The sequence below is a fragment of the Carlito syrichta genome, unplaced genomic scaffold (genome assembly GCF_000164805.1).
Source record: "Carlito syrichta isolate Samal-C Ts95f unplaced genomic scaffold, Tarsius_syrichta-2.0.1 Scaffold135690, whole genome shotgun sequence".
Taxonomy (NCBI): Eukaryota; Metazoa; Chordata; class Mammalia; order Primates; family Tarsiidae; genus Carlito; species Carlito syrichta.
Window position 1 is genome coordinate 21,116 of NW_007079786.1, and position 13,808 is coordinate 34,923.

The window sequence follows — 13,808 nt, forward strand, 5'->3', positions numbered from 1 at the left end:
GTTGCCCAGGTGGGTCTCGAACCTGCGGGATCAGGCAATCCACTCACCTCAGCCTCCCAAGGTGCGGGATTATAGGCTGAGCCACTGAGCCCGGCATAAAGTTTCTTTTATTTTTAGCCGGGCTCAGTGGCCCAGCCTGTAATTCTGTGCTTTGAGAGGCTGAGGTGAGTGGATTGCCTGAGCCAGTGGGGCAACTTGGCAAGACCTCATCTCTACAATAAATCAAAAGATCAGCCGGGCGTGGTAACGCACGCCTGTTGTTCCAGCTACTTGGAAGGCTGAGGCGGAAGGATCGCCGGAGCTCAGCAGGTCGAGGCTGCCACTGCACTCCAGTCTGGGTGACAGAGTGAGACCCCAACTCAAAAAACAAAAATTTTTCTTTTATTTTTAAGCCACCAAGTTTGTGGTCATTTGTTACAGCAGCCCTAGAAATCTAATACAAACTAATACAGGGAATATTAGGATTGAATTAGAAGTATCATTCAGAACTCAGGTATTTCAAGAAATATATTTCCTAGCACTGTTCACTGAGAGGACCTAGAAGTAATTACACTGCAGTAGCGTTTAATATATCCCAGACCCAGATCTTGGTGTCTAACTACCATTTCCCGGTAAAAAAGAATCAGGACTCCTTAGAGAAATGACTGATTCCAAGATGAAGTAAGGAAACTACCAGGTGTTCTCGGAACATCTTGATGTGCCAGAATACAAGCACGCACTCAGACTGATGGAGCCATGTAAAAATAACAGAGAAGCTACTTGAAAGCCTTCCTATTGGCCAAATTTGAGCATCAAAAATAATCCAAGAGTCCATAATCACAGTTTAACAAAAAGTAGAGAGAGGGGAGGAGAAGAAGTGACGAAATTGGAAAAGTCAACTTGCAGCCGTCAATCTGCTATTGAATACTTGTAAGGAACTCTAATGGATGCCAGAAACCATTAGATGAAAGCTTGTTGGAAAACAGAATATTTGAACAGTCTCAAAGTATCACCTCACAGATTGTTTGTTAGAAAAGAGAACGGCTACCTTTACAACACAGAGATTGGGTGGACGCCATCTTAACTAAGTGGTCAAACTTAGCATCATCAATAATGGGACACTCTGGCATCATGTGCCCTGATGTGATGCAGTGAGCATGACATATCCCCTACTCAGTGTTAACTAAAAATCTAATAATAAGAAAGCAGTCATTCAAATTTAGAATGTGGGACATCCTATAAAACAAATGTCCTGGACTATCGAAATATAAGTGTAACGAAGGAAAAAAAAAGATCAGAGACTAGGGATCTCTTCTATGTTAAAAAGTAGACTTAAAAGAGACATGACAGATACCAATCCTATTGAAAGTATTCCAGGCAACCAAGCTTAGGTCTCAATTTCCTGTCTAGGCCCACACTACTATAAAACCATAAACATTCATTAAACTATGTAAAGTATCTAGGTTTTATTTTATTTCATTGATTTTTGTTTAGAGACAAGGCCTCACTACTGTCTAGGCTGGAGTGCACAATCACAGCCTTCCAAGCAGTTAGGACTACAGGCACACATCGTCACGTCCAGCTAACTTTGCTTTTTTTTTTTTAGTTGGAGTCTCGTATAGTTTAGGCTGGAGTGTAGTGGCATGCTCACAGTCACCGCAGCCTTGACCTGCTGTGCTCTGGTGATCCTTCTGCCTCAGCCTTCCAAGTTGCTGGAACTACAGGTGGGCACCACCACGCCCAGCTAATTTTTTTATTTATTGTAGAGACGAGGTCTCACCAAGTTGCCCAGGCTGGTCTCGAACCCCTGGGCTCAGGCAATCCTCTCACCTCTGCCTCCCCAAGTGCTGGAATAACAGGTATGAGTCACCGCACCCAGCTCTAGCTAACAACAACACAAAAAAAATTGTACAAATATGGTCTTGCTATGTTGCCCAGGGTGGTCTTGAATTCTTGGCCTCAAGTGATGCTCCCGCTTCATCCTCCCTAAGTGCTAGAATTATACATGTGCGCCACCACACCCGGTCCTAGGTTTTATTTTTATTATACTTGTTTTTAGGACCAAAACAAAAAAATAACTAGCTTCTCTGAAATTAGCATGTTCTACTAAGAAGTAGCCTAGTTTATTTCAAACTCTGTTTCAGTATAAATAAGATAACTAGATTGAAATGTATACGGAGGTACACAAGGTAAAATTAGGTAGGGGTGCTGGTACTGTTTCATTCTTCTACATGTGGTCAGCAAGTTTTCCCAGACCATTTACTGAATGGGTTTTCCTCTCCCCACGGTTGTTGGTGGAGGCTTTGCTGAAGATGAGTTGAGAAATTGAGGTTTTGCTACTAGAATCTCTATTATGTACCATTGGTCTATATACCTGTTCTTGTACCTATACCAGGCTGTTTTGATTATTGCAGACTTATACAAAAATTTAAATTAAGCCTGGATATAAGGCTTGGCTAGAACAAAGGCCTCCAAAGCAGGGCACTCTTGATTCTAGATGTCACACCTACACTCCCTGGCCCAGATGTGTGGAACACAGAGTCATTCAGTCACCTTCCAGGATTCAGTCCTGGACTCCTAGAAGGAATTGGAGAAAAGTGTCTGTGCTTTGCAGTGGGCATTGAGATGGATGCCAAGGAGGGGCAGGGTTAAGATGGGGAGCTCTGGATGCGTGGCAGAGTAGGAGGCTGATGGGCTTGAGGCGTCTGGTGGGAGGCTGGAGTGTTTTCCTTCAGATAACTAATGAATGCTATCCTTCCTCTTTCAGGTTTTTCAGGGAAACCAAGACTCCTTCACACCTGTGGTGAACTCTCTAGATCCTCCACTGCTGACTCGCTACCTTCGGATTCACCCCCAGAGCTGGGTGCACCAGGTTGCCCTGAGGCTGGAGGTCCTGGGCTGTGAGGCACAGCAGCTCTACTGAAGATAGAACCCACCTGGCCCCCACCCCGCCCACCTCAGCTCCAGTCACTCCCTAACTTGAGGCTAGAGGAGTTGACCCCAAAGTTGAAGTGGTTGTATTACCTGTAAAAGGTCAGCCACTCTTATGTCTGACTTAATGATCATGGCATCCTTTTTACATTGTATGCAGATCTCTATTTCTCCAGTGCTCTTTTGTCTTCCTCAATAATGAGTCAAATAAAATATGGACACAAACAAATGTCTTTGAGACTTGTGTTTGTACCCTGAAAAGAAAAACGTGAGCGGTTATATTTTTAAAACAAATAGAAGCCGGGCTCGGTGGCTCAGCCTGTAATCCCGCGCCTTTGGGAGGCTGAGGTGAGTGGATTACCCGAGCCCGCGGGTTCGAGACCCGCCTGGGCAGCGAGACCTCATCTCTACAATCAATCAAAAAATCAGCCGGGCGTGGTAGCGCGTGCCTGTAATTCCGGCTACTCGGAAGCAGGTTGAGGCTGCGGTGGCCGGGAGCGGCCACCGTACTCCAGTCTGGGCGACAGAGTGAGACTCCTACTCAAAAAAACAAAAACAAAAACAAATAGAGGCACCAAATTGTAGAATGGACACTTTAGAAAAGCAGATTAGTGACATAGAAAGCCGTATTAAATTGAACTCAGAGAAGAATGATACGATTCATGAGAAGCTGAACAAACTAAAAGAACTAAGAAATGGAGCCTCAATCCAGGAGAAGAGCCCAGAGAGAGAGAGAGAAAGAGACAGAAAGAAATGGGAGTTGCTGTTCAATGGGCATAAAGCACAACACTGTGGCTGTAGGTAACAATACCATTTTGTGCACTTAAACAGTTGTTAACACAGCAGATTTCATGTTACATGCTCTTACCACAATGCTTAATGATTCTTGCTGCTGTTTCCACATGGTGTTCACAGTGCCAATGAGCACAAAACTCCTTTCTCATGCAGGTTACCCCAACATCACAGTTGGAAGCCTGGCGATATTACGAGACTAAAGCAGGTTTTCATCCATCTCGTGGGCTCCAACGTGTTCTTGCAGGCTTCTAGTGTGTGCTTGCTTTCTCTGACTTCACCTCATCTTCCCTTCTTGACTGTCTGCCCCGTGGACTTCAGGCCCCAACAGCAGACACAGACGCAACAGCCTCACATCATAGACTGCTTAAACAATTCTTAGAATTGCAGAAGGCAGTTCCCTATAATCTGTTTCATCCTACCAGACCTGCAATAGGAATCTCCCCCAAAGTGGTGTTCCCACAAATGAGTTCCCCACACCATCCTGAGATAGTGCCAGTAGAGATTCCAAAGAAAGAAGCCCCAGATACTAGGATGATGGGTTCAAAGCATTTATTAGGGGAACTTTCACACAGAGGGCTGCAGTGAGAGAAAAAACCTGTTCTACCCAGGTATGTCTGCAGCAAGGGGTCAGGGTGTGGATTTTAAATTAGAGTTTAGAGGAATTTGGCTCAGGGCCAGGGCCAGTTTCTTCCAGCATTTTGCGCAACAACCTAGATATTTTTATCAGTGCCTGGGAATGTTCAAGGGCCTGGTTTTGGTTCAGGCCTGTTGGGAAAAACCTGCCAGCTGGCTGGTCACAGAGTGGTCAAGGAACTCCACGAGTTTCCATCAGGACACAGAAAGAAGGCGGGGGGGTCTATATATTTCTTAGTAGCTCTGTTTTCTGATAGAACCCTGACTGATATGTCATTTTTGCTAGTTCTATGGAGAACTTTTTTTTTTCTTTTTAAATTGGTTTGTAAGAGTTATTTGTATGGTATAATAACAATCTTAATCTAATGTCTGCCATATAAGCTGTGAAATTTATTACTTAATTTGTCATTCGTCTTTTACCTTTTTTAAACAATGTCTTGCTGTTTGAAAGGTTTATGTTTTATGTCATAAATGTATCAGCATTTCCATTTATGGCTCTGGATTTTATGACATAGTTAGAGTAGCTTTTTCTACACCAAGATTATAAAAATATCCATTCAGATTTTATATATGATTTATTTTCACATAGTGTAGCAAAGAGGTCTCATTTTGATGCATCCAAACGAATAAACAAATAGCCAATCATTCCAACATCATATTAAATAATCTTGTTTTCCCCACTGATATAAAATGCCGCCATTATCATCTATTAAAGTTCCATATATACACTATTATAAGATGTAGTAGATGCCATATGATGAATAAAATATCTTAGAATTCTTCAAGCCTAAGAGGGAGAGGGCACAACCACTGTGAGGATGGGTTTTCTATCACAGATGTTTATGCATAAACAGAAAAAGATGTCTGTGTGCTTAGCTGTCAAAGAGAGACTGGGAGAGGGTTAAATGTAGCTGATGATGTCATAAGGAATAGTGGAATTCTATTTGGAACTTCAGAGACTTAAGGGGAAGGCTCTGGCCAGCTTCTTCGGAAAACAGCTGCACTGTAAAGACAGGCTTAATTCATTGGCTTCGTTGAATTTTTGGCTGCTAAGTCAATTTTCAGGTAAGTGGTTCTCCATCAGACATGGGTCTCTTTAAGGCGTATCAAACAGTAGATGAGTATATCAGTTATAAATGTGTCAACTTGGTGGGGCATGGCGGTTCAAGTCTATAATCCCAGCACTTTAGGAGGTCGAGGCAGGAGGATTGCTTGAGCCTAAGAGTTTGAGACCTCATCTCTCCAGAAAAAAAGAAAACCAAAAAATTAGTCAGGAGTGGTGGTGCACAACTATCGTCCCAGCTACTCAGGAGGCTGAGGTGGGAGGATTGCCTGAGCCCAAGAGATTAAGGCTGCCATGAGACGTGATCATGCCACTGCACTCCAGCCTGGGCAACAGAGTGACACCCCAACTCATAAAAGCAAAACAAAACAGCAGCAAGTATAAATGTCTCAAGTAGTAGAAATCACAAATTATAATGGCTCGAATAGGAGTTTATTTTTTTCATATCAAGCAGTCCAGAAGTAAGTAGATACAGGTGTCACTTTAGTGGCTTGAAATTGTAAGAGACAGAATATACATCATTTTCTTGACCTTTTTCTCATGGATATTGCCTAATGGTTACAAGATGGCTGCCCCAACTTCAGGCAACACGTCTTAAACAATGTTCAAGGCAGCACAAAGGGAAAATGGTAGCACCTTCTCTTTTATCAAGACAGCACACAGTGGCTCACACCTGTAATCCCAGCACTTTGGGAGGCTGAGGCAGGAAGATAGCTTGAGCCCAGGAGTTCAAAACCAGCACTGGGCAACATAGTGACACTATCTCTACAAAAAATAAAAAATCAAAAAATTAGCTGGGTGTGGTGACAGGGGCCTGTAGTCCCAGCTACTTGGGAGGCCGAAGTGGGTGGATCACATGAGCCCAGGAGGTCGAAGCTGCAGTGAGCCATGATCGTGCCGTTGCAATCCAGCCTGGGTGATAGAGTGAGACCTCGACTCAAAAAAATGTCTTTCCATCAGATTTCTATTACATTTCATTATCCAGAGCTATGTTACACAACCATGCCTAACTGCAAAGATGACTGGGAAAGGAAAGATTCCGCTTTTTCAGCTTCTCTAGTTGGATGTATTAAATGAGGAGCTTACAAATTATATAGTCAAGAGAAACATATAATGAACAAGTAAAGTATTTTATACTATATTCTGATGAGGTTTTTGGAGGAAAATCAAGCAGATAAGGTGATTAGGAAGTTTTTGGGAGAGTGGTACAATTTTAATAAGGAAATCTCAGGAAAATCCTCACTGAGAAGGTGATATTTGAGCACCCGAAGGAGGACTAGTGCGATATTCTCGCTAGTCCTGAGAATATCTAGGGGAAAAGCATTCCTTGGAGAGGGGACAGCAAGTGAAAAAGCCACAAGGTAGGAACATATTCAAGGTGAAATGAGGCTAAATCCAAGTAATCAAGAGGGGACTAGTGAGAGATGAGGGCAGAGAAGTAACTAGGACGTAATCTGACTTACAACTTACCAAGATCTCTTTGGCGGCTCAGTGGAGCAGAGGCTGAAGGGAGACGAGGATGGAAGCAGGAAGACAGAGACGATGGTGGGTAGCGGTGGAAATGCTGTGAATTGCAGGATGCCGGATACATTTTGTAGATAAAGCGGAGCAGATTTTTTCAGACCGATAAAGCGTAGGAGAGAAAAAGAAGAATCAAAGTGAATTATCTTGGTGTTCACGATGAGTGAGAAGCACCTTGCAATAAGAATGAAGCCTCCATTTTCTAACTTTTCAGACAAAACTGCCGTGGAAAGGGCTGAGGACAAAGACAGCTCCCCTTGGCTGAGTACGCTGCAAGTCAAGGTCCATGGAACTGCAGAAGCTGCTGAACACTGGATTTCTGCTGTGCTCTCTGACTTGCCTCTTGCTGGAGACAGTAGCCTCTTCTCCTTCGCCTTCATCTGCCTTTGAAATACAAGACAAAACTGGATTGAAGCCACGCTCACGGGGTGTGTTTGCGGTTAGGATGAATGTTCCTGTCTTCATAAGGCTTACGGTTCCCATATCAGGTCGGGAAAAACTAATGTTGACTTCATGTTTATTTTATTTATTTTTTATTTTTTCTGTTTTGGTTTTGTTTTGTTTTTGAATTGGAGTCTCACTCTGTCTCCCAGGCTGGAGGACGGTGTCACGCTCCTGGCCGCCGCAGCCTCAACCTGCCAGGCTCAGGCAATCCTTCCGCCTCCGCCTTCCAAGTAGCTGGAACTACCGGTGTGCGCCACCATGCCCAGCTAATTTATTGTAGAGATGAAGTCTCGCCAAGTTGCCCAGGCCGGTCTTGAACCTGCGGGCTCAGGTGATCCTCTCACCTCGGCCCCCCAAAGTGCTGGGATTATAGGCATGAGCCGCCGCGTCCGGCCTGACTTCACGTTTAAACACGATGTCACAGGAAAGCCAACTATTCTGGGTTGCTTGAATTTAGTTCAACAAGCATTAACATACCCACTAGGTCCTCCAAGCCCTTTAATGAACAACGTGGATTAGGAGTTGAACAGCCTGTTATCAACAAGCTCACCGACAGGTAGAAAAGGCCATAGAGGACAACCTTCCGTGGAAGATAATCAGTGCTCTCAGAGGACAAGGGAATAATTCCAATTGTTTTGGGGAAGCGATCAGGAAAAACTAGACAAAGGAAGTGAAATCTGAAATAAATCTGTTGGTCCACTGATCCACAGTGTAGGTTCCAACATGCAGGTACACGCTGAGCCCTCCCAACGCCACCATGTAGACATGTTTGGTTCCCCCCGCCTCTTTCCTTGGGGTCAAATCCCAGTACCTTCCCCTTCTTCTCCCACTTCCTAAAGAAAAGACCCACATCTCCAGCCTTATGTTCATCAGCATCTTCTTCTTCCTCTTCCTGAGACACTGGCCCCAGCCTCTTCCTCAAACTCCCAGACACAGCGTAGGCAGCAACACTTTCATAAGGACTTTCTTGTTACCACTTCATGCTTCTCCTTTGCAACGTACCCCATATACTCAAAATGACTCTTAAGATAGCCAAAGAGATCTTGGTAAGTTGTAAGTCAGATTACGTCCTAGTTACTTCTCTGCCCTCATCTCTCCCTAGTCCCCTCTTGATTACTTGGATTTAGCCTCATTTCACCTTGTTCCCATTTGACTTACAAGAATACCTTTGGAAAAAATTATCTCCTCAACATGAGAACATGAGATCTAGGACAGCTATTTGAGCTTGAACTCGGGTTCGAATCCTATTCCCACCACTTACTTGACTTCTCAATGAATGGCTATGCTCTTTCTTTAGGCAATGGCGGGTCCTGGCTGAAAAACATCCTCTATTACTTGTGGGAGCTCATCAAGAGCGGCTTACCGCCAGCAGCCGTTATTGCATTTCTTGTCACCACGGTACTGATGTCAATCCTTTGCTGCTGCACGTAAGCTTCTGGGGGAAGGGAACCGTGGAAGGAGGGACGTGCTTGGGCTCCTTACCAGCTGCACGTCTGTAGCTAAGAGCAAGTTTTAAGGGAGGTGATTCTGAGAGCAAAGCTGTGCAAGACCATGCCACGCCCCTTCAGAAAGTCTTCTGCGGCAACGCCTTCGGGTCCCCTCCCACTGTGGGAACTTTTCTGTCCTCTCAATGAGTCCTGCTTGCTCAAAAAAAGTCTTCTTTACTTTAATACTCATTGTATAAATGTGTAATGCTTTCTTTTTCTTTCTTTTTTTTTTTTGAGTCGGAGTCTCACTCGGTCGCCCAGACTGGAGTGCAGTGGCCACTCCCGGCCACCACAGCCTCGACCTGCTGGGCACCGGCGATCCTTCCCTCAGCCTTCCAAGTAGCTGGAACTACAGGCGCGCGCTACCACGCCCGGCAGATTTCTGATTTATTGTAGAGAGGAGGTCTCGCCAAGTTGCCCGGGTGGGTCTCGAACCCGCAGGCTCAGGCAATCCGCTCACCTCGGCCTCCCAAAGTGCTGGGATTACAGGTTGAGCCACAGAGCCCGGCCTTTCTTTTTCTTTTTCTTTTTCTTTTTTTGAGTTGGAGCCTCACTCTGTTGCCCAGAGTGGAGTGCAGCAGCACTTAACATTTTTCTTCCCTTTGGCTAAGGAATTATACATGGAAAGGATATGATTAGCTGTGCTCTAAATAGTCTGAAATTTTACCAAAATATTTATCTACATGGATCACATGAAGACAAAGAGATTCATGAGAACAAAAATATTTAAATAATTACACAATACGGTTCGTGGCAGAAACAATTTTGCTTGTTCAGTCAGTATTGACCGAGAAATGACTATTTGCCTGTCTCTGTCCTGCTTGCTAGAGAGAGAAATAAGACAATTTAAAAAGTACAAATCGGGGCCAGATGTGGTGAGTCACACCTGTAATCCCAGCACTTTGAGAGGCTGAGGTGAGAGGATTGCCCAAGCCCAGCTTGCGGTTTGAGGCCAGTCTAGGCAACATGGTGAGATCTTGTCTCTACAATAAATCAAAAAATTAGCCAGGCATGGTGGTGTGCACCTGTAGTAACAGCTACTTGAAAGGCTGAAGCAGAAGGATCACCTGAGTCCAGCAGGTTGAGGCTGTGGTGACCGTGACGATGCCATTGCACTCCAGCTTGGGCAACAGAGTGAGACTCCAACTCAAAAAAAAAAATTATGAGTTGGTAGGTCAGTGCTATGCGTTAAAATAGATGAGGTCAAGAAACAGTTGGCTGGTTTGCAAGAAGAAATAAAAGGGAATAAAAGAGTAGAAATGTAGGACCCTGCAGGGTTAAAAATCAAACTGTTTCTAAATTACCTGTGTGATGGGACTATTCAAACCTCACTATCTAGTAAAGTGGCTGAGGGCAAAGATTAGACTCAGGGTGTGGCAGTACCTATGGCTCATGATAACAGGGTTAAGAACTGTGCCTAGGAAGCAACCGATTGGAGGCAAATCGATTAGGAGTCAGCTAAGTTTTTGAGAGAAGCTTATAGCAAAAGAAACTATCAGTCAGAAATAAATGAGTCATCGGTTGTAAACAATATTTACCCCCCACCACTTGTTTCAGATGGAGCCATTGAGAATAAGGGACCAGAAGAGCCTCCCAGAGGCTGGACAGTGGGCCTAATGAGTGTCTGCTCAGCAGGATTCCAGGATTGCTACTGAGCAGTGGCTGCTGTGTGTCTCTCATTCTTCCTCTTCCCAGATGGGATGTTCATGGTGGTTATCTTCTGCTGTTTCCTTCATTGCCATGGGGTGTGGCGATTGGGGCAGATAACTGCTGTTAGTTCATAGGTCACTTAACCAAGCAGAGTCACATCCAGACTTGAGAGAACCAGTCATTGCCCAGGTACTCTGGACTTTGAGCCGGATACAGGAATGAATGAAATTTTAGTCTTGGGGAAAGGATTTTTGGCTTCCATAACTCCATCTCAATGAGTTACTGGATGTGGACTGCCCTAGAAAGTACAAGGCAGCTCTCCGCAGCTGAGGCAAATTCTGAAAGAGCTAAGAGCTAGAGGTTGTCTCCTGACAACACTCTCTGCAGCTAGGGAGATGAGGCCGTTCTCAAGGGGGAATCTGGGTGGCATATTTCCATGTGTTCCATGTATTAAAATGTGAAACAGATAATGGGTGATCAGAAACATAGACTGTGGCAGAGATTGATTTTATGTTCATCAATCCTGTTCTTTCTTCTCATGCACAGAATAAGGTTACATTCCTCAACCTTCCTTGCAGTTAGGCTGAGATCATGGGACTGAGATTTGGCTAAGAAAATATGGGCAAAAGTAGAGTATGACACTTCCAGGCCTAGTCATAAAATTTCCTACGCATGTCTCCACATACACATGGCTTGACGTGAAGGACTCCAAAATGGTGGAGTCACGTGTTGGAAAAAGCTGAGATCCCTGAATCACCTCATGAATGGGAGGTTAACCTACATAGAATGATACATGAGTGAGGGATACGCTTTTATTGTAAGTTACTAAGGTCTCAGGGTTGTTTGTTATAGCAGCTGAGTGTTACTTTCAGCAATACTTATTGGTTTTTAGTCACATTTCACGTATGTCCTTAAATGCCCATCAGTCTGGGGTTGGCTAAAGAAAGCATTGCAGGCCAGGTACGGTGGCTCACACCTATAATCCCACCACTTTGGGAAGCCGAGGTGAGAGGATTGCCTGAACCCACGGGTTCGAGACCAGCCTGGGCAGCTTGGTGAGACCTCATCTCTACAATAGATTAAAAAAAAAAAAAGCCGGGCATGGTGGCGCGTCCTGTAGTTTCAGCTACTTGGAAGGCTGAGGTGGAAGGATTGCCTGAACCCAGCAGGTTGAGACTGGGGTGGCCATGAACGTGCCACTGCACTCCAGCCTGGGCAATAGAGTGAGACTCTAACTCAAAAAAAAAGAAAAAGAAAAAGAAAGCATTACACATTTATACAATGAGTGTTAAATACTCACCAAAATTTGGATGTAGAAGGAACATTACATGGAAACATATTCATGAAATATCGTTAAGAGGAAAAAGCAGATTATTGTAGAAGATATATAGTTTAATCCAATTTCTTCTTAAAAACTCATTGTACAGGGGTAAAGCCACTAGAAACTTAACCAAAGTATTAGACATTGGTTTTCTCCTTGTGGTAGCCAATAGGTTAAGTGTTGTTGTTGTTATTTATTTTCATGTTTATTCTTGTCTGTCTGAACTTTCCACTGTTTCTGCCACAAACCATATTGTGTGATTAGTACACTTTTTCTTTCCTTTTCTTTTTTTTTTGAGTTGGAGACTCACTCCATCACTCAGACTGGAGTGCAGTGGCCACTCCCGGCCACTGCAGCCTCGACCTGCTGGGTTCTGGCGATCCTTCCGCCTCAGCCTTCCAAGTAGCTAGAACTACAGGCACACACTACCACACCCGGCTAGTTTTTGGTTTATTGTAGAGATGAGGTCTCGCCAAGTTCCCCAGGCGGGTCTCGAACCCGCAGGGTCAGACAATTCACTCACCTCGGCCTCCCGAAGCATGGGATTACAGGCTGAGCCACCGAGTCCGGCTCACTTTTTCTTTTCTTTTCTTTTTGAGTGAGAGTCTCACTCTCACCCAGGCTGGAGTGCAGTGGTGCAATCCTGGCTCACCACAGCCTCAACCTCCTGAGCTCAGGCGATCCTTCCACCTCAGTCTCCCGAGTACCTGGGACTACAGGCTTGTGCCATCACACCTGGCTAAAATATTTTTATTTTTTTGTAGAGACGGGGTCTCGCTATGTTGTCCAGGCTAGTCTCAAACTCCTGGCCTCAAGTGATCCTCCTGCCTCAGCCTCCCAAAGTGCTGGAATTACAGGAATGAGCCACCGTGTACAGCCTAATTAGCATATTTTAAAAATTATACCTTCTCGGTGGCTCAGCCTGTAATCCCGCGCCTTTGGGAGGCTGAGGTGAGTGGATTGCCTGAGCCCGTGGGTTCGAGACCCGCCTGGGCAGGCAAGACCTCATCTCTACAATAAATCAAAAAATTAACCGGGCGTGGTAGCACACGCCTGTAATTCCGGCTACTTGGAAGGCTGAGGAGGAAGGATTGCCGGAGTCCAGCAGGTCGAGGCTGCGGTGGCCGGGAGCGGCCACTGCACTCCAGTCTGGGCGACAGTGAGACTCCAACTCAAAAAAAAAAAAAAAGATATTTTCAAAACAGAAGAAGAAAAACAATCTGACCACACTTCTACCAGTATCTCCAATCCCAACAGTACTGTAAACACATTCTTCTTCTTTTCTCAAGTCATCAAAGCATTTTGTCTGTATGAAATTATTTGCTTCATAATAAGAGAAAAACCTGTCGAAAATCCAATCTTGGGAAAGGTAATACAATCGCTTAGTGACTCCATGTAGACCAGGAGAGTGTATAGGAATTTAAACTTACTTCAGCATTCACCATTTTATCTTCCGTTCCCAGGGTTCTTGTGGCTGAGCCAGTCCAGTGAAGATCCAGAAGATTCAACACGGCAAGCGTTTAGGCTTGCTAGATTCCAAGGGGTGGAGAGTGAGCTATGTGCTTACAATGAGAAAGCATCTATCGGTTAAAATTAAATTGTCTTTCATCTTAAATTATCTTTGCCTTCATTTTCTCCTTCAAAAGATGCAGTTGGAAAATGTGAATAGCCTTATTACTGTTTTGATTATAAAAGTAACACATTTTTCAGAAGATACACAAGACAGAAAAAGCACCTATCATCTTAGCACCTAGAAATAAACATTGTTAACATCTTGGTGCATCTACTTTCAAAAAAAATGTTTTTTTTGAGTCAGGGTCTCACCCTGTTGCCCAGACTGGAATGCAGTGACATGACCATGGCTCGCTGTAGCCTTGAAATCCTGGACTCAGGCAATCCTTCTGCATCAGCCTCCCAAGTAGCTGGGACTCCAGGCACGCACCACCATGCCCGGCTATTTTTTTTTTTTCTTTTTTTTTTTTTT

General features: G+C 44.4%; 2 protein-coding genes across 2 annotated transcripts in view; both read left to right on the forward strand.

Moving 5' to 3' along the window:
* The window catches only part of LOC103250918 (coagulation factor VIII-like), a 24,041-nt gene extending 21,080 nt beyond the window's left edge, over positions 1 to 2,961 (forward strand). The window contains exon 5 of the mRNA XM_008049495.2: positions 2,747 to 2,961. Within this exon, the coding sequence (XP_008047686.1) occupies positions 2,747 to 2,902 (156 nt within the window). The 3' untranslated portion in view covers positions 2,903 to 2,961. The remainder of the gene's footprint in view (positions 1 to 2,746) is intronic.
* MPP1 (membrane palmitoylated protein 1) overlaps positions 1 to 13,808 on the forward strand; it is a 57,915-nt gene that overhangs the window by 814 nt on the left and 43,293 nt on the right. Inside the window, exons 2-3 of the mRNA XM_021708273.1 lie at positions 3,958 to 3,960; positions 9,792 to 9,797. The gene's annotated coding sequence lies outside the window, so the exon portion shown is untranslated. The remainder of the gene's footprint in view (positions 1 to 3,957; positions 3,961 to 9,791; positions 9,798 to 13,808) is intronic.